Here is a 21,046-nt window from a genome sequence, read left to right as displayed (position 1 = left end):
TGACTGAAACAATTTTCTCATTATTTTAAACTTCACAAGGTTACAATAGGTTTAAAAGGCCCTCCATCAAGCAGAAACCCAGTAAGGTGAGAGAGGCCCTGTGAGAATGGTGTTTCTGCTGGGCCCTGATTGGGGTCACGCACCTGAGCACTGGTTTGAGTTTGCTGGTGTTGTTGCTATTGGAAACGGAGCTGCTGGAGGCAGCCGAGCCGTTCCAGGAAGGGTTACTGGAGTTCATCTCCGCAGACTTCTGGAAAACCTCAATGGTTGCCTTGGCAATGTTCTCCAGCAGGGAATAGAGCTCCTGTACACAGTGACAATGTGCTGCTTCGATATCTAATCTATAACCCAATGTCCAATATTTTTAAAAACAGCCCTAAAGGAATCCTTCAGGATTTATTTCAAACTAATCTACAGGTAGGTGGCAAATCTTTACTTTTTTTTTAGCTTATTAGAGAGATGACTTACGTTGTTAGAACTCTGCTTGATCATTAGCTGGAGTTCAAGAGAAGACTGTCTCATGGTCCACTGGTCCAGGTTCTGCAAGAGAGAAACCAGACATGGCATGAGAGGAAGGACCGAGTGAACGCAAAGCCACGGAAAGTTAAGGGTTAGAACTGAGCGCCGGTTTTAAGAGGCTCTGGTTCCACATAGCATAACACATACTTCATCACATGATATAAATTAATATTCAAAGAAATGAAGCCTTGAGAAGGCCACACAGACCCAAATAGATTAAACAGGAAGAAAACACGCTTACGAACACTGACTAGGCATAACATTATGACCACCTGCCTAATATTACGCTGGTCACCCTTTTGCTCCCAAAACAGCCCTGACCCATCCTGCACTGTGTATTCTGAAACCTTTCTATCAGAAACAGCATTAAAGTCTTCAGCAATTTGAGCAACAGTAGCTCGTCTGTTGGATCGGATCACACGGGCCAGCCTTCTCTCCCCACGTGCATCAGTGAGCCTTGACCGCCCATGACCCTGTCGCCGGTTCACCACTGTTCCTTCCTTGGACCACTATTAATAGATACTGACCACTGCAGACCGGGAACACCCCACAAGAGCTGCAGTTCAGGAGATGCTCTGATCCAGTCAACATTATATAAAATATAAATCTCACATTTCTTAAACTCATATTTCTGTGGACTAATCAAGTAGCCAGGAAAAGCAGATTTTAAGTCATAGTTTCCCAGCAGACAAGCTGATTTAGGAACTTGACCCTACTCCATATTGAATTTAAGGGTACAAGTGTTTAAAGCTGTGCCAATAGTGTAAGCTACTCATCTAATGGCTGAAAGACTTTTATTTGGTGCTTGAGGCACTGCAGCAAAAACCTCTGAAATATAAGGTGATGTAATTACCTAGGTAATCAAAAGATGGACGAAAAATAAATGAGCGAAACTCACTTTCACACCTAACCTGGCACATTTATTTATTAACAATATTTGCATAGTGCTTTAGTTCAAGCTTTAGTCATAAAAATATAGAAATATAGAAACATGGAAAGATTATATTATAAATTATAAAGTTAAGTTATCATTTTCCTTAAAATGTATCCCTAATGAGAAGCCTGAGGTGATGGTGACGAGGAAAAACTCCCTGAGATGATATGAGGAAGCAACCTTGAGAGGAACCAGACTCAGAAGGATCCTCATGTGGATGACACTGGACAGTAAATAATGTAAATGTCCTTTGTACAACAGCAACCCTTAGCTCTTGAGCAACAAATACGTCAGTGTAGTTTCTGAGTTCATTGCAGCACTAATTCTATCCTGCCGAAAGCTGACTGAGGCAACGGCGAGATAGTCTCCCAGGGGTTCAACCCTATTAGCCTGTGGACTAGAGTTTGTTCATGAGCTGAACTAGAAGTGAGCCGCAAAGCTGAAACTGTAGAGCCGCTACTTCAAAGTGGAAACAGATACTCTCACCACCCCACTGGCCTTCAACTGAATGTACAGCTGCACAGTGATCACTTGTGGTGGGTGGGGGCAGGATGTTTGGGTTTGTTCATTCAGGGGTTCACTTGAAGTTCACAAGCATGATAGATGGAAAAATACCAGGGCACTCAGAGTATCAGCTACACACACCGTGTCACTGATACAAGTGTGTGAATGCACACACGCACACACACGCAGCCAGTTTATGTAACAGCCTGAAATCACATGAACACACTTAATGCAAGATATAAATGTATAATGAGGGTTTCTTTAAGTACTGAGAGTGATGCTCTTGCCTATGCCAATCATTTTTATGACAGATGATTCTTGCTTCCCTGGACGTCCAAGACCACACACTTACACCTGGCATTCTCATACAAGTGCTATCTGTTACTATCTGAGATGTCCGGTGAAAAATCTGACAGATACATTATATATTTATATTTTCTGTAGCTGTTAATCAGGTGAATCTCTACAGCTAAACACAAGCCTTCACTAACTTTTGAGGGGGAACAGAACAATAAAAACATGCAGTTTAAACACAAATGGCCAGATAAAGGTGTGTATATTATTATGTAAATCCAAAATGCCTCATATTTGAGTGTATTAAAAATTCTAAATGTAGCCATTAACGTGAGTGAGTATCGGACCTGGAGGATGCGTTTGATGCGCTGTCTCTGAGGGTTTTCTCCTTCCTCACTGTCCAGCTGTCTGTGTGGGTAACAGATAAGCTGCAGCAGCCTCTGCGCCTGGATGTTCACCAGCACTGGGTCCTGAAGAGCACTGCTGTCCTCGGAGAGAGATTTGAGACAGCGTTCTCCTACCCACTCCTGAAACAGAAATGGACAGATGATGGAGGGATGGTCCGTAAAGCATGGCGCTTCATTTCAGATGAGGGAACTGAACGTCTTAGCTGATCACCAAAACTAAAGGGTGCTCTTGTGGCTTCTCACCTGCTGACAGATGCTTTTCAGCACGTACTTGGCGTAAACATCTAGGCTGGCTGTTTCTATGGAGATGTTGCGGCCTCCGGATTTTTTAGAGCCCATGTCATCCTCCCCGATGTCATCTAAGCCAGCGGGGTGGGAGAAGCCCGAGCCTTTTAACTCAGCGTCTCCTACAACAGAAACACACAAATACACGGTCGACACGATGCAAAGAAATACAAAGCGTATTCATATTTTGTTAGTTCTTTCATCTCTGTATCAAACCAAAATATAAGGAGAATATATCTGATGATGATCAAACGATGAACTGTCTATGTATTACACCAAAATGAAAACTGGCATGGTATTTAAAACAAAAGCCAGCCTCACCGAGCATGAAGACCGCCTTTAGGACAGCAAACACTGCACCCACTACAATGCTGTTCTGAGATGCAGCCAACAAGTGGCGATCACATGACGACCTGATGCCCACGGTCGCCTTATCTGAGGACACAGGGTACCACATTTTATTCAGAGATTACAAATAAAAGACTTTTATTCATTCTGTGTCACCAATCAACAACAATGTTCCACATGATACATGATCAACCGAAATCACCTGTAAAACATTCATGCACACATTTGTGACAAGTGTGTGTGTGTGTCTGTTACCTGTCTTGCTGTCCTGTGGACATGGATTTCTCTGAGGGGTTCTGAACAGATGCAGCAGAATCCTGCAGGTCAGTCTGGCTCCTGGCTCTGAGTCCTGCTCACTACAGGCTGGAACACACAGCAATGAAATAAATTAACTTTTCAGTTTTGAGTTCCTACGTTGTGATCGGCAAAAAGTCTGTGTGCAGCTGCAAGAAGGTGTATGTTTCATGAAAACTCTGTGATTTTTACAGAGATCCATCATAATTCTTCCAGCAACATTACTTTATAGACACATGACCAGAAAGCTTATCCCCTTTGAATAGTACTTTTACCAGAAAATACACAACGAAACCACCACAATGATACACTATGAAACCACCATAATGTTTGGTCTAACCATGTTATATTTCTGGTTTGAAAAATGTCAAACTGTGTTCATCTGGTACTAAGAGACTTTTTTTTATCTGGTTTGCAAGGCTGACAGAATTCCCAGTCTAGATGTGAATCGCTGCATTGATTTTAATTATGGTCACTGACACGGAATGCTGTATCCAGCTTAGGATTTGTGAGAGAAGGACGACTGTTATCAGCACCACACACACACACACACACACACTATTGAGACTGTGATCTTATCGTCTAAAACACATGATGAATGTCTGCTAGCATCACTGAGTACACTGATGTTTTTCAGTAACACACCTCTTTAGGAGACATGCCTGGGTCTGGGTAAACCGCAGTGAGATATTGGGATATGAATCATCATGCCTGGAGTGTGTTTTTACACGTGTATATATACCACACACACACGGCCAGCAGACTGATCCTACGTCTCTCCATGACTCAGTGCTTCACAGCTGTGTGAATGCAGTGTATCCACACAGTGGGAGGTTTGCTCCACGACACACTCTTACGCAAGCTGTTTAAATAGAATAGACAGACGCTAAAAGGCACAGGTTCTAGAGGAACTTGCTTTGAAGTGTTTTTCCAGGAGCCCTAAATAAAGACTTTAGAGGCACGGTGTGAAATATTCCTAACACTGAAAGGCAGATGCAGACTTCATGGCTATATTTACTCCAAACAGCGAGAGAGACATGACACTGTACTGCAGCCAGAGAGCTGCTCACAGGCTAAACAAACAAACAGCTGGGTACCAAATTCTCAGACGTGTACTTACAAACACTGAGCTCATGCAGACTTGCGAGCGTGAAAGCGGTCGGCTGGGCCGTTAAATTGTTCTAAGATGCCGTTTAGAGTGAAGTCATTGAATTGATGCTGCGTCTTCTCTGAATGTTAATGCCACTGTGAAGGTTTCAGCACGAGGCCCTGCGAGAAGCTCCAAAGCTCCCTGACCAAAATTTAAGTCTTGAACATTCATCCAGTGGGCACACTCGAGACTGTTTCCATGGTAACCATTAGACAGCAATTAGTTTATTGGAAAAGGATATCTACCTTGTATTTCAGACTGATGATGATGATAGTATGATATCTGTTTACGATAAGTTGATAAACAAATCGGTTACATTGCCATCAGTGTTGCGATGTGATGTTCCTCTAAAAATCATTTTTATCTTTAATCTTGGTGCCACTGATTATTCTCTAGAATGACAGATATTTCTAGAAACACTGGAGACCAGGTGTTGTTTTGTTTACTCAGTTTCCAATCTATGACCTTCATGTCAGTAGCATCTTAATTCAATTGTTCCATCGCTGGTTTGAGCAATGAGCCAAAGTCTTACTCCCCTTTAACCTTTGGGCTTAGCTTTTTCCACCATTTCAGATTTGGATTGATTGCTTTTGGGCACCGTTCCAGCAGTTTTATCCAACAAGACATATTTAACTTATTTAAATCAATAAGAACTGAGATTCTTTTCGTAGCACTTTCATAGTCTACAGGTTACACCCTAATAAAACACTCTCAAAACGTCATCCATTTCTTCCACTGATTGGGAACTCTCTTCTGAAATGTCACTACTACTTCTAATTCTATTTCTAATTCTAGTTTCCTTCAATGAGAATGCACGTAAATACAAACAGATTTACAAAAGTAAATGGAACTGAATTTGGCATGAAGCTACGGTCATCTTACACCCTACAAAATCTTACATCTTACAAAAAACACAATAATTTACTTTAATGAAAGCTCTAGTGTTCTGTAGGAATGCATCGATTCGGTGTTTTTTATTCATTTATCTTTATAATTTAGAAATAGAAATAGCCTTTGTCTGTCACATATACATTACAGCACAGTGAAATTCTTTCTTCGCATATCCCATCCTTGGAGGTTGGGGTCAGAGCGCAGGGTCAGCCATGATACAGCGCCCTTGGAGCAGAGAGGGTTAAGGGCCTTGCTCAAGGGCCAAACAGTGGCGGTGCTGGGGCTTGAACCCCCGATCTTCCGGTCAACGACCCAGAGCCTTAACCACTTAACAGGGAGATGGAATAGGGGCTTGCTCCGTCCACTCCACGCATCGACCCAGTATTGCAGTACTTCCGAGAACGGTGCACTCCTCTAGGGGCAGTGGTGGCTCAAGTGGTTAAGGCTCTGGGTCGTTGACCAGAAGATCAGGGGTTCAAGCCCCAGCACCGCCAAGTTGCCACTGTTGGGCCCTTGAGCAAGGCCCTTAACCCTCTCTGCTCCAGGGGCGCCGTATCATGGCTGACCCTGCGCTCTGACCCCAAACTCCAAGGATGGGATATGCGAAGAAAGAATTTCACTGTGCTGTAACGTATATGTGACAAATAAAGGCTGCTTCATTTTCGTTTCACTTGAGCCACCACCGCCCCTAATGTGAGGTATGATGGTATTTTCTGAAGGAAATTAAGCCTTGTGTGAAGGCAATACATTACCAGCGTTGAGGAGAGAAGGGATGGCCACGCAGCGCACCAAATCCTCCAGAAGCAGACATTGCCGAGCTATAAGGATGGCAACAAACGTGGCCAGGGAGTCGTGGAAGGACAAATCGCTCACCTGCAGGGAAGACAAAATGACATTTTATGCAGGGGGACTTGTAATTAACTTTGCCATGACTGGCTCCTAAAGCATCCCAGAGTGCAGATTTAATGACATTGAAAAATCAAACGTTTTGGAAATCTGTCTCATGATGAAACAGATGGGCAACGGCTATCAAAGTAATGGCTACTGATCTCTCCACCCAGACATCCTGCGGTCACCCTGCAATCATCCTAAGCCACAATCTGCATGCTTTCTTTTTTTTTTTTACTGTTTCTATAAACCCCAAGACAAAATTAATATCAAGGCCTGCAGAGTTTAAACCAGTTTTATCTACACTGAAAAAACCCAAACACACACACTGAATATACTTCAATTCAAATGCATACATCAGGTCCATGTGACTGTATGGAGTTACAGTAACACAGTTGGGTTTTGTACATCCGACAAGTTTATTGGTCATATATTTTTAAAGCCGTGACTAAAACTGAACTCGACACCCTCACCTGAACCGAGGATCAAAACCGGGTCTCTTTATGTTAATACTAGGTGAATAGATCTTGTTCATTCTCCAAGTAACCAAGTAATTAGTAACTTGCTTCAATTAAGTTTATTATACACAATGAAATGTGAGAAACTTTATTTTGATGTATAATATTTGGAATGGTCTCTAATATCTGACCGAATACATATTCCATTTCTTCCAGAGTACGACAACAGATCTCCAGCTCTGAATCTATGAACAAAGGACTAAGTATTTAAAACACCCTATAACAATTCTGACATATACCATATTGCCAAAAGTTTTGGGACGTCTGCCTTCACATGCACATGAATGTAATATAGAGTTGGATCGCCCTTTGCAGCTTCAACTCTTCTGGGAAGGCTTTCCAAAAGGTTTAGGACTGTGTTTATGGGAATTTTTGACCATTCCTCTAGAAGCGCATTTGAGTCAGGCACTGATGTTGGACGAGAAGGCCTGGCTCAGAGTCTCTGATTTAATTCAACCCAAAAGTGTTCTAAGGAAATTTCACGAATGGACTTACTACACAGGTGGAAACCTATCACGGTACCATGCTTGAATTCATGTTCCTCAAGTTCCTGAGAGTAATCCATTCTTTCACAAATGTTTGTAGAAGCAGTCTGCACGCCTAGGTGCTTGATTATATACTCCTGTGCCCAAGGACGTGATTGGGACACCTGAAGTCAATAATTTGGAGGGGTGTCCCAAAACTTTTGGCGATGTAGTGTATAAGCCAAACAAATATTCATGGAACAAAGATCCACTCTAAATGGATGCCTCTTGACAAAAAAGGAATATGAAGATTACGCTCTAATGAATCTCAGCACTAGGAGGGGTACAAAAGTGAGAAGTGCATGCATACATGAACACACCCCTCCCTCCACTTCCCCCACTACACACACACACACCCCTCCCATATAAAGAACCATGACCCAGAAAAAGCTAACAAACCAGGGATTTTTTTTGGCAGCCCTAAACACTTGCTGTATATTTCCACACACTGTGTTATTTTCAGTTTCACACCTCTTTTCATACCTTTTCAAGTGTCGTTCTCACTTTCTCAATGACTGGCAACGCCACAGTTAACACAATTTCCCACAGACCACTTTTTGTTTCCGCAAATAGTAACACGTACGGAATTAATAAAAAAAAAGAGAAGAAGCTTAAAGCAGTATGGAAAGTGTGTGTGTGTGTGTATACACGTGTGTACTCACATCCACGTTACACAGCAAGTCGTTGAAGCCACAGTTTCCGTTGTTTGAAGAGCAGCACAGAGCCTTTAGGACCCCCAGCCATTCAGCGCTCAGTGAACGGCAGTATGCGGTCAGCTCCGCACACAGGATACCGATATCATTAACCCTGACACCACACACACACACACACACACACACAGGATTTCTAACATTAAAAAGGAGGTGGCTTTAAAGAAAATTCACATCAAGAGATTTAAGTCTCAAGAATGAAAAATAATGCTTTCCCTATTACTAGCAATCAAAATAAAAGTAGTTAAATAATTAAATATTTATTAAATGCTCAATCTCAAATGCCTTTTCATTGCCACTAAAGCCTACAGAGACGATCAGATTTCATCACTGAAGGTCAGGTTTAGATGAATGAAAGTCCTTTAGAATGAAAATCTGCAGCCTGATCGGCTCTGTGAGGAAACCATAGTCGGTGTCTAAAAAGATACCGTAGTGCCTTTAATGGTCCTTGAGAGGCAATTATCAGAAAGAGGTCATACCTAATTGATCACTGAGGAACAGAAACGGATCGTTTCTGAAACGTTCTTACCTGTCAGGGTCGCGGTGGTCCACACACACATCCATCAGCACGTTACACACAAAGCTGTAGCGGTTAGCTGGGCTGTCGTTGAGGATCTTGCCCACCATGGAGTGGTTGAGGTTGTGGGCTGAAGGGTTCGCTATGGCGTCGATCATAAAAACCTGGTCCCACAGCATGTTGGAGTCTGACGGGTCAATGTTCCAGTAGATGGAGTTCTTCACCTTGGAACAAAACTCACTGAAAAATGAACACATTGTAGAATGACATAAAACTATGTAAAAAAAAAAGAAAAGAAACAAACAGCTGGGAGAGAACCTGTATACAGAGATGCTGAGCAGTCTCACCTGAAGATCTCTCCAAACTTGCTCTTCAGATGACTGCAGGAGGTATACAGGTCGTACAGGTAGGCCAGGATACAGCGCTCGGCTGAGGAACAGTCTGCGGGATTCACCCCGGATTTCACCACAATGCGCAGCCTGCACACACACACACACACACACACACACTATTGCATATCCATCACACACTGATTATGTTCACAATTACAGCTATGCTCCAACAGTCGGCTCTAATACATTTCCTGACATTCAGTTTAATAAGTTTAAATGTTGTTCAGTCTCAGAGTGAACGCTCCAGTGAATGTTTCGGGGCATGCGAATCAGTTGGACAAGTCAAAGCAGATTTAATGTGTTTATGTTTGTATTATTCAGGGCATGTTAACTGGAAATAATTCACGGTATGATGGAATCTAGAAAACTAGCCAAAGTTTGCCTGCCCTGCACTCTATGCCACTGTACCGACCAAACAAACTGGATCTGATTTATAGATCAATATGAATACTTATTTTATATTTTTAACTCATTATTTTACATGAAGTGTAGTTTTTACTATTGTTTGTCGCATGCCTGTATGCAATCCTGTGTATAGATGATGTGTATTGCCTATGCAGATTGGTTTCTACAGTATGGACTTGAATTCATGATCCACATGAACATATCTATAATTCTTCGGTTAGAACGGCAGGAAGCAAATACGTCTTCGTGATTCCGAGCGAGCGAGGTGACCGTACCCGTCGAAGACCTGCGCAGTTTGGTCAGGGTTGAGGATGAGGCAGGAGTGGTAGCGTCGGAGCACAGCCACGATGCACAGACACAGGCTAGTGGTGTAGCTGCCCGCCAGACTGGAGGACTTCAGCAGGAGCTCAGCCTCCACTAGACTCAGCTCATTCAGCAGCTAACAGACACATGACGAGACGGATCGTGATTATATGTCTGACTGATGCTATTCTGCTGATATTTAGTATATGCACACATTCTCATCTACCAAATACAGTGTTTCAGTTCTATATAGCAATACAAACGAATAAAAAAAAATTAAAAGGTCGCGGTTATTTTAGTCCCTTGGTACCTGAATGGCAAAGTCAATGAGGCCACTTATGTTTAGGGAGTATTCCATGAGGTCAAAGATGAACTGGATGTGCTGGACCAGAGGAAGGTGATAGGACATCCCTAAGGCAAAGCTGGTGATTTGTTCTAAAACGTTCCTGGACACCTGGACACATGCACACAAAAACAATTATCAGTTTGATAACAGTGATAAAAGACTGTCAATAAATTGACCACAAGGGTCTGATAATGAAGAAACTCAAAAAGGCAAAGAGTAAACTATTACTATTAGTACATTTTCCAGTTTATATTAATGAGCTTCTAAACAGTTAACAATTAACCAAATAGCAAAAAAGTTAAACAGTGCAATATTGTAATAAGAGGTTGTTCTGTAGATAAATAAATATGGCAGATTATATGGTGGCAAATTATATACTACAATGCCCTTCTTTAAGCTATCTTTATAATTGATCCAAAGTGCATCCACTCCGCCTGATTAGATGAGTTTAATCTGATTTAAGCCATTCTGACGACACAACTAACCTCATACCACTCATAAGGTGGCAGAGCTCACATGATCTGTGTGCATATTAAAAACTCCAATTGTATGAAGTGATTCAGCTAAGCAAGCATATCATGTAAATAAACTGATGTGAGGAAAATGACACTAAAGAATCTAACCTGAGAGGTGACCTGGTGCTGGTCAAAGTGGGAGAGATGCTGAAACTTGGAGAAAATGTCTTCTGCAGTGGGAAAGGCCTCTGGCTTACTTCTCTTCCTCTTCTGACCTTCCTCTCCTCCTGGAAGCAAACAGAGAAAAGGAAACACATTAACAGGTACATAAAGAAAATCATCAGTGATAAGTAAGGCTGCAATAAGTAAGGCTGTTATGCCGCAGTTTATTGTGTCTGTGATGATGATAATTATTTGTCTGGTATAAAGCGGGGTGGAAAAAGCACTGAAGATTATTAAATGGGTTCAATTGCAATGGTCTCAAAAGTCAAAGACAATGCATTGTTTTCCTCTGGCTGACTGGGCCAAACACTTGGGGAGGAGATAATGAGCAAATAAAAGCTTATTAGGATGGAAATAGCCTGCAGATACACATATCCTACAATGACAGCTGTGGGTCAGTGCTCAGCATGAATGTGTTTGGTTATTAAGAGAGAAAAATAAAGGGGCAGAGAGAGAGAGAGAGAGAGAGAGAGGGGTGAAAGGAGAGAGACAGCACAAGCGAGTGATGACTACAAGAGGCAGAGAGCAATAAACTGAAAGAGGCAAGGAGAGAAAGGGGAAGGGAGCGAGCGAGCGAGCAAGTGAGAGAGAGAGAGAGAGAGAGAGAGAGAGGGGTGAAAGAAGAGAGACAGCAAAAGCGAGTGATGAAGACTACAAGAGGCAGAGAGCAACAAACTGAAAGAGGCAAGGAGAGAAAGGGGAAGGGAGCAAGCGAGTGAGCAAGCGAGAGAGAGAGGAATAGGGAGACAGAGAGAGAGACAGAGAGAGGAATAGGGAGACAGAGATAGAGAGAGAGAGAGCGGAATAGGGAGACAGAGAGAGAGACAGAGAGCGGAATAGGGAGACAGAAATAGAGAGAGAGAGAGAGAGCGGAATAGGGAGACAGAGAGAGAGAGAGAGTGAGAGCGAGAGAGAGAGAGAGAGAGAGAGAGGAATAGGGAGACAGAGAGAGAGACAGAGAGAGGAATAGGGAGACAGAGAGACAGAGAGCGAGAGAGAGAGAGAGAGAGCGGAATAGGGAGAAAGAGAGAGAGAGAGAGAGAGAGAGCGGAATAGGGAGACAGAGAGAGAGAGAGAGAGTGAGAGCGAGAGAGAGGAATAGGGAGACAGAGAGAGAGAGCGAGAGAGACAGAGAGAGCGAGAGAGAGAGAGAGAGAGAGGAATAGGGAGACAGAGTGAGACACAGAGAGAGAAGATAAAGAGAGTTAAGGCAGATAGAGAAACAGAGAGAAGGAGATAGAAGACGACAGTGGGCCAAAAAAGAATGCAAGAGCGAGGGAGAGAGCGAGAGAGAGAGAGCGAGAGAGAGCGAGCGAGAGAGAGAGAGCGAGATGACGAGAGAAAGGAACAGAGAGGAAGCAATACAAAAAAAAAGTTTTAGTGCAGAAATCCAACAAAATTTAAAAAAAAAAAAAAAAAAAGTGTTTATGACACCAAATTTGAATGCTATAAACCTGAACTGGGGAACAAAAATGACATGATAAAGATAAAACATTTGATAAAGCACGGCTTAATGCATACTTCATGACTGTTGAGATGTGGCTTAGTATTCTAATACGCACCCCTGACTAACACTCCAGTCTAAACATCAGAGTGGGTAGGACTGAGCATCATCCCTCCTGAAGCTGGCTAGAACACAGGTTTATAACACCCTACGATACGCTCAATGTAGAGGTGACAAAGTTTTAATAAAAACTGACTGTTGAGGTTAAAACTTACACAAGGACCTCCCAATTTTTAGTGAAAGGAGTGAACATCAATTATTCATACTTTCAATTATTCATTAACCTTATTAGAAAGCAAGCATGCAATTAGGTTCCCTGGGGCTTTAATAACGTGTCTGAATATTTAATAGGTGTTTAGTTAAAATCACAACACTCACATGTCAAACAAATGTGTTCGTCAAAATAAATTAGGCCATATTTTAACACCTTTATTGTTAAGGTGGGCATTTTGGCTTGAACTCATTCAAATTTGTGGAATTATTCAAAGAATATTGGATAACTTGTGGGTCTGATGTGACAATTAAACCCAGATCTGGACTTAAAGCATAACACTTCATTAGACTGGGACAATGCACACAGATGGACCCCAGATATGCCTGCAGTACCATCAAGCACCTCCTGCAGTGTGTGTGTGTGTGTGTGTCAGTACCAGTCTCAGCTGTGCTCTTGCGGTTCAGCACTTTCAGGATGTCTTTGGTGATCTTCTTGATGGAGTGCCGAGCCTCGTCTCGCTGCTTGCCCACTCCGTAGAGAACCACAAGGCGCTGGTTGCATTCGTGACTCGCACTTTCCTCCTGCCATACACACATTCAGTCATCAACAATGAGCAGAAACACACACCCATCTCCCCACACCAACATTTTTCCATTTCTTACAGCTTTCCACACTTTTTCCTCTCTTCCCTTCCCTTCATTTCCTTTTCCTTCATTCATTCCATCACTTTTTTTGAATTGTGCTTCCTCTGCATTCTATTCCCTTCCCTTCACATTTTTCACATTTACGACACCCTTACCCAGAGCAACGTACATTTATTACATTTATCTCATTTATACAACTGAGCAATTGAAGGTTATGGGCCTTGCTCAGGGGACTAGTAGCTTGGTGATCCTGGGATTTGAACTCAGCAGCTTCCAAGCAACACCTCAGCTACCACTTCCCTCTTTTCCCATTTTCCTTTCATTATCCTTTACTTCTCTTCTTTTTCCTTCATTTATTAAGCTTCTTATATTTTCCTTCCTATATTTCCCTCTCTTCTTAATTTTCCTTCTTTTCCTTCACCTTCCAGTCTAGTAAGTACTTCATTCTGGTTATGTTCATGAGCATCCAGAATCTGTTCCAGGAACACTGGGAGCGAGGTGGGAATATACCCTGGAAAAGATGCAGTTTGTCTCATGGCACCATGCGGACATACACCGATCAGGCATAACATTATGAACAGTGAGAGGTGACATGAATAACACTGATTATCTCCTCATCATGGCACCTGTTAGTGGGTGGGATATATTAGGTAGCAAGTGAACATTTTGTCCTCCCCCGGTCTGCAGTGGTCAGAATCCATCAAAAGTGGTCCAAGGAAGGAACAGTGGTGAACCGGCGACAGGGTCATGGGCGGCCAAGACTCACTGATGCACGTGGGGAGCGAAGGCTGGCCCGTGTGATCCGATCCAACAGACGAGCTACTGCTGCTCAAATTGCTGAAGTAGTTAATGCTGGTTCTGACAGAAAGGTGTCAGAATACACAGTCCCCCTTTTGCTGCTAAAACAGACCTGACCAGTCATGCACCAACACAATATTAGGCAGGTGGTCATAATGTTATGCCTGGTCTGTGTATATTCACTAGGAACAATCTGTTTTAGCAAATTCAACTACAGGCAGGATTTTGAGATGGGGGAAGAAACTGGAGCACTCAGAGAAATGCTGGGTAATTATAAAATATCTTAAACTAAATCTCTCTTAAGACTAAATCATAAAACTAAGAAGTGCCGATTTTATATTATATCTTTCCATAATTTCAAGTGGTAGAAAAAGAGGGTAATTTGCCTGAACTTGCCTGGAACACAGACCTATTCCTAAAACATGCTACAGAGGGGGAACAGATCTCACCTGAGGGATTGGGAAGTGTGTGGCGTACTGGATATGGCGTGGCTGCTCGTACACCTGCGGGAAAGTCGGGTCCAAACCCTTCTCCTTGGCAGTGCTCTTCCCATCCTGCTCCGGGGCACCTTTTTCTGGAGATGGGCTTCCCTTCGCCTCACAGTGCATTGGGGGGGAAAACATCTGCTCAAAGGCGAGTGAAAGGCTCCGTTTCAGCATTGCATATAAGATTAAAACTATGGCAAAAAACTGTAGGTTAGCTGGATGTAGCATTACAGCTGTTGAACTTTGTGCCTGTCATGTATTGCTAATATCTATATTTGCTATCTTAGTCACACATTTATGTAATATATAATATAATATAAAATAATCTCCTCTGGTAAAAATTTAATCCAGCTCTTTTAAAAGAAAATGCGGTTTCTATCACATTTTATAACCCACCTCATCGTTGTTATCAATTTCCATGGGTTCAGACAGACCCGTGTCCTAGAGGGAAGTGGTAGAGAAAACATTAACGTTCCCGAACTAGTCTTCATAAACTATCCAGGAGACACTCGGCTTAGAACAAACAATACATGCCTCCATTTTAACCCCGCTTCCAGTGTCCTGCTCTTTGCGCTCTGATTCGTCGGAGGGCTCGTCGCTAGGGGAACGTGGGCGGGGAAGGTGGGAATCCGAGGCCAAGTCACCACGGGAGATGAGCGTGCACATGTAGATGTTGTGGGAAAAGACATCGTGACGAATGAGCTCGCAGAAGAGCAGCACCAGGTTAGAGAACTCCACACGCTCGCTCTCATTACCAGGCTCCGCTGTACAGAGGGAGACCGAGACAGTGCAGGAGGTCAGACGTGTGATGGTTTATTCATGACTGTAAAAGCTACCTAAATATTGCAATAAAAGCGGCTACTAAAGCATTGAAATTAAGAGGAAAAAAAGTTTGTATATGTGTAAAAAGCACATCACTGAAACACATAAAATGAACAGAGCATGTACATTCTAATGTGGAAATGAGGAAGCTTGTGAGGAAGTGACTCACTAAGGATGGGGGCTTGAGTGTCCAGGAACTGCAGCAGAACGTCCTGGAAGACGGGAAGAGTGGCGGCTGAGAGAGAGCCAGAAGACACGGATCCCTTCTCGTCCACCACCTCTGACTCTCCACACCTCTGTGAAGGAAAGTTGAGAATGTATTGATCCGTTTATATAGTTAAATCTTCGAAAGGTTAGTCAGGGATTTTGTCAGTCAGATGAAACTCTAGACAAATACATCTTAAGTGTCCCATACAAAATAATGCCATAACACAACACACACACAGCTAAGGCTAAAGCACTTGATGGACAGAGTAAGAAACAGAACATGACAAGACAACATGTTTGGCAGACAAGTGGATAGTGTTCATTAAAATGAAATCATTTTTGCCCATGCCTCAATTCACAGACTGAAATTTAACCTCTTTTTGCAAATTCTTCTGATGTAAAAAACCTACCCTAAAAATTTCTAATTCATTTCTGTAATACTCCATGCAATAAACATAAGCGTTAAAGTAAACTGGTAAAAATTTTGACCTCTGCCTCGATCTCGGTCTGCCTCTTCTCCAACAGCTTGGCCACCACCATGGCCCTGTGCCTCCCCGAGCGTTTACAGCACACGGCCCACTCGCACAGCAGAGTGACCACTGCGTCATCATCCGGACTCATCTATAAAAAGGATGTCAAAAATGCAACACATTGACGTTAATCAGCCAACAATCAAAAGATTTAATATAATGGTATTGAAAAGAAATGGAAACGCCTCGCTACCTCGTGTCCATCTTTACTCTGGCCTGACCCGAAGATTCGGTTGTAGAGTGAGTCCAGAGAATTACTGAAGTCAGACTTCTCAAAGCTGTGGTTGTCCAGAACCTCCAGTGTGTGCAGCACTCGACCGATTGTGAAGCCTGGCCAGAGACACAGACAGAAAACATTATGTTTTCACACAGATGCTAAATGAGAAGCCCATATTTCAGAAGGCTGGTAAGCACCTGCTTCATCCAGCTGCCACTCTACTGGGATTTCATTTATTTTTTAAAGTGCTTGAACTGAACTTACCTGCTGTTGTTTCCTGACATTTATCAAAGGACCAGCGAAACTCCACCGCCTGTCCCCTCTCCTTGATCTGCTCCTCGATTTCCCTCAGTTTTGCACGGACCTATGGGGGGAAAAATGCAACCACGAAGAACAGCTAATTTAACCCTATGTTTCTCAATACTCCTTTGCATCCTTAGCGATAATTACATCTGGCCAAGATCATTAAATTCGTTTCTGTGACCATGGGAAGTGGTAGCTCAGTGATTCAGGCATTGGGCCACTAATCGGAAGATCATGTGTTCAAATCCCAGCATCACCAGGCTGCCATTGCTGGGACCTTGATCAAGACCCTTTACCAACAACTGCACAGTTGTACAAATGTTCTGTTGCTCTGGATAAGGGGATATTTAAATGCCTCCCAAATGTCAATGGTGCATCAGATTACTCTTCTGAGTTGACAGAACTGGAATCAGACCCAGTTTCTCTCCTCATTCTGACATGCTTTTCTGTTCATGTTTGTAAAGAGTGATTATACGAGTTCCTGTTACCTTGAACAACAAAGCATTTCCACCCACAGAACTTCTGGATGTTTTTCACATCAATCTGTGCCAACTCTACAGACCGCTGTGTGAAAACCTCAGTAGATCAGCACTTTTTTTTTTTTGCAACTATTCACATCAGCCTGTCTGGCACCTTATTATTCTGATTGATGTGAACATTAACCGATGCTCACAACCTGCATTTGAATGATTTTATGCAACGTGCTTTGTTTGAAAGTGTTCTCTCAGACAAAATTATTTCACATCATTAGGAAAAAGACCTGTGAAGTGGGTATATCATACCTGCTGGTTGAAGGTGCTGTTGGCGCCTGGCATGGGCAGGTTTGATGGAGCGATGGGCAGAAGGTCCAGTGGAGATCCGGTCTTATTCCGACTGTCTGTAAGCGAGTAGTGCCACACCAGAGCGCTGGGACAGCACAGCACGATGCTCTGCACAAGATAGAAAGAAGAAAAAGTCATTACACTTTTTCTATAATTGGGAGCAAATTCAGACCATTACTCCACACTGAAATGCTGAGACAGCTAACAACTAAGCTCTCATTTACATAATTCTAACTGGAGCCTATGGGCTGTCATTACGAGCTTCATTACAGTGCCTGGTTGATAAATTCCTTTAATATTAACTGCTGTGACTTGTGACTTGGACAGAGGGTTGCTCTTTATACTTCATCAGGACTGCATGTGAAAGATTTCATGCAGTCTTTTTAGAACACTTAGGGCTTTTTACCGAAGCATAATTACCAGAACTTTCCACCCCCGATATGCCTTGAATCTATACCTCCAGTTTTGTTGGTTTTTGCTATCTGCTTAACACCAGGATAAACAGCAAAAAACGATTGTTGGGAGTAAAGCTAGTTGTTGCCACTATCTGCTGATTATACATGCTGTTTCACAACTCACAGCATCATACACACAAATGCTGAAAAAAACAAAACACCTCCCACATGCTGTTTGTGTCATCAAAAGCAACAAAGTGCTAATGTATTTTAAGCCAATTTAGCTATTTTCATAAAAACAAAACGAACAATATAATAATGTCTTACACCTAAGGAGGTTTCATTCTGATAAAGCTGTAACAATAATAGCACTGTCAAGCTTTTGTCAACAATCAGCACTAATTCTGTGTCTTTAAACTCTGTGGATTCTTCTGTTTGTGAAACAAACCTTCAAAAGAATGTTTCAGACACAGATTTCATTGTATCTGAATTAATACCAAATGAAGAATGTGGATGAAGCTCAACACTTCTTCCCTGCTGTATTTAACAATGGCCTTATTGTGCATCGTACAGACAATGCGGTCACGTTTAGTGTCATCACTGATCCAGTATTACTAATAGTTTTGCAGGAGAAAGACACTTGTCACAATAAAAAAACAGTGCATAAAAGAGCGTCTTTGTTATTCTGTAAAATTCATCAAGATCTCCACCTGGAGCATGCAGCTGAGGCCGAACACCACAGGCCGGTGCTGGGGGCAGATGTAGAAGTCAGTGAATGGTGTCTGGGGCTGGGTAGCCCCTGCAGGCTGGGATGTGGGGGTGGTGGGTAGAGCGTTGCTTGGCTGACTGGTGATGCCGTGTGGTGGGTGTCCTCCTGAACTGGGTCCTATACTCCCATCGCTTAACAGCAGGTTTAGGCGCCGAGTGCAAAAATACGCCAGCCTCCTAGACAAATAGGCCGACTGCACAAACTCCCCTGAATACTGGACATCAAGAAGAGAGATGGAAATGTTCAATGTTCAATTTCAAATGTGATGAAACAATAAAGAGAAACACAGTGTGTGTGTTTGTGGACAATGTAGTCTGACGCTACTCTGACCAACCTGCAAAAGGAGCGGCAGCAGCAACTTCAGAAGCTCGTCCTCTCCTGGACGAATCTTTTCAAAGCATTCCAGGACCCAGGTCAAGAACTCATGTCTATCCAACATGCCATCCTGCAAATACACACAAATTTATGCATTAGGCTCCCAAATTTTTGTGGACATTTCACCCATATGTACTTGTAAGCGCCACTCTTCTGGTAAGTCTTTCCACTGGATGTTGGAGTGCGGTTGTGGAAATTTGTGATCATTCAGCTATAAGAGCATTAGTGAGATCAGACACTGATGTTGGGTGAGGAGGTCTGGGGTGCAGTCAGTGTTTTACTTCATGCCAAAGGTTGAGTCAGAGTGAGGGCTCTGTTCAGTACATTGAAGTAGAGTTCTTCACCTCTAACCTTTTTCCTTCATGTAGGGGAAATGTACATCGGGTGGGTCTCAAAAACCAGGCAACATCAAAGCTCACTATGTTCCCTTACTTCAAAACCATTTTTTGGATGTCAAACACCACCGGGAACATTTTGGCGAATGTTTATGAAATATTTAATTTGTCAATAGACTATGGTTAGGAAGGAAATTTCCTAAACTTGTGAATGTTAAAGTGAAAGTTGTTTTTAGTTAGAATACAACACATAAGTATTACAAATAGCATTTGAATAGTAAAATGAGTTCCAGCTGTGTCATTGCTGGAGGTCTTGCACATAAGCGAGTGTAAAGCACACCACTAGTGAGAACAGCTCGTCTCACCTGAAACATGAACATTGCCAGTTTCTCGTTGTACTCCCACTGCTTCATGGCCGTCTCCACTTCGGCCGGAGGAGCAGGCAGAGGAGAGCCGCAGCCCTGGCTGGGAGACTGCCGGTAAAACTCGGCAACCTTCTGCAGCTGCTCGCTGAGGTACTTCGTAATGATCTGAGTCCATTCTGCAGACGTGTGACAAAATCGACAGACGGTCTAATTACCGCACACGACGATAAAACACCACCAACTCCCGAGTGATTATGTTCAGAGAATGCTGTGAAGCGTTGACATGCACAATGTAAAGTGCACATTTACCTATGCAGGGGTCGATGACGTGTCTCTTCTTGACTTTCGTTTCAGTTATGGCAGCATGATATGCGCATGTCATTTTGATCATCCAGGCAGAGCGCATGACTGGGACCGAGTACTTGGCCAAATATCCGAAAACCTCCTCTTTCTTACTGAAGATAGGGACCTGGCGCATGCAAACAGACAGCACATGGTAGAAACAAAAGCAATTTTAAATAAATAAACTACACAACTGCAATCTGTTTTCACATTTTCCCCCCAAGGTATACTGACTCGAGAAGCAGGAACTAATCGATATATATCAAGAGATTTCACTGAAAGACAGAGCGGTTTCTTGGCCAGAGAAATGTGGCTGGTCTGGCAGAAAGAGCCGGTGACATCAGGGGCTCTGGGCAGGATCATTATTTTGCCATGAAAACATACAGTATAATAACTCACGTTTTACCACAGCAGGGTTGAATTATTGAATCAGAAGGAGCACATAAATTTTCTGGAACAGCACGGCTGTAATCGTCCAAAGAATGAAAGACTCAAGTTTCTGTATGAATGTGCGAGCTCTAATAACTCACTGCTTCTAGAGTCAGTTGGTAAAATGTGTCTTTAAGAAGTAAAACTTGTAAATATCACATTTGTGCTACAGCTCTTCCACTTCCACACTTTGTCTTTGCTGAATAAACTGTAAAATACAAGCCATCAGATGAACCCCAACCTTCTTAGCCAGCTGAGTGAGAGGTTTTGTTCCAGCCAAATCTGTAAACCAGTTGTTGATGGAGCTCTGCGACCGCGCCGTGACCAGCCAGAAGTTGTCCTTCTGGTTGACCTGTGGCTTCCTCTTCCCCGTGTCCGGAAAGGTGTTGCATCGCAGCTTTTCTGCAATGATGCTGCTGAAATTTGAGCTAATCTAAAAAAAAAAGAGGAGCAATACAGTGCTCTAGGTTTAGAACAGACCTGGTGGATGACTTGTACCACTCTCTCACAAACACACACGCACAGTCTCACATACACGCTCTTGCACATACACGGAAGCTCTCGCACATGCACAGACGCTCTCGC

At 42.9% G+C, this 21,046-nt stretch overlaps 1 protein-coding gene across 5 annotated transcripts in view; it reads right to left on the bottom strand.

Moving 5' to 3' along the window:
• med12 (mediator complex subunit 12) overlaps window positions 1–21,046 on the bottom strand; it is a 35,081-nt gene that overhangs the window by 9,459 nt on the left and 4,576 nt on the right. For all 5 annotated transcript variants that reach the window (XM_058408040.1, XM_058408043.1, XM_058408042.1 and 2 more), the window contains exons 3-29: window positions 20,703–20,894; window positions 20,000–20,159; window positions 19,691–19,866; window positions 18,950–19,060; window positions 18,557–18,829; window positions 17,413–17,559; window positions 16,592–16,691; window positions 16,304–16,440; window positions 16,070–16,201; window positions 15,543–15,669; window positions 15,086–15,315; window positions 14,948–14,992; window positions 14,516–14,689; window positions 13,061–13,205; window positions 10,853–10,971; window positions 10,194–10,337; window positions 9,856–10,019; window positions 9,131–9,262; window positions 8,796–9,023; window positions 8,219–8,363; window positions 6,379–6,499; window positions 3,547–3,654; window positions 3,265–3,378; window positions 2,902–3,065; window positions 2,599–2,778; window positions 469–540; window positions 144–304 (exon numbers count right to left, since the gene is read on the bottom strand). In XM_058408040.1, the coding sequence (XP_058264023.1) occupies window positions 144–304; window positions 469–540; window positions 2,599–2,778; window positions 2,902–3,065; window positions 3,265–3,378; window positions 3,547–3,654; window positions 6,379–6,499; window positions 8,219–8,363; window positions 8,796–9,023; window positions 9,131–9,262; window positions 9,856–10,019; window positions 10,194–10,337; window positions 10,853–10,971; window positions 13,061–13,205; window positions 14,516–14,689; window positions 14,948–14,992; window positions 15,086–15,315; window positions 15,543–15,669; window positions 16,070–16,201; window positions 16,304–16,440; window positions 16,592–16,691; window positions 17,413–17,559; window positions 18,557–18,829; window positions 18,950–19,060; window positions 19,691–19,866; window positions 20,000–20,159; window positions 20,703–20,894 (4,001 nt within the window). The remainder of the gene's footprint in view (window positions 1–143; window positions 305–468; window positions 541–2,598; window positions 2,779–2,901; window positions 3,066–3,264; window positions 3,379–3,546; window positions 3,655–6,378; window positions 6,500–8,218; window positions 8,364–8,795; window positions 9,024–9,130; window positions 9,263–9,855; window positions 10,020–10,193; window positions 10,338–10,852; window positions 10,972–13,060; window positions 13,206–14,515; window positions 14,690–14,947; window positions 14,993–15,085; window positions 15,316–15,542; window positions 15,670–16,069; window positions 16,202–16,303; window positions 16,441–16,591; window positions 16,692–17,412; window positions 17,560–18,556; window positions 18,830–18,949; window positions 19,061–19,690; window positions 19,867–19,999; window positions 20,160–20,702; window positions 20,895–21,046) is intronic.

This window comes from Hemibagrus wyckioides, linkage group LG14 (genome assembly GCF_019097595.1).
Source record: "Hemibagrus wyckioides isolate EC202008001 linkage group LG14, SWU_Hwy_1.0, whole genome shotgun sequence".
NCBI classification, from domain to species: domain Eukaryota; kingdom Metazoa; phylum Chordata; class Actinopteri; order Siluriformes; family Bagridae; genus Hemibagrus; species Hemibagrus wyckioides.
Note: the sequence above shows the minus strand (reverse complement) of the source record. Positions and strands in the feature narration are given on the sequence as shown.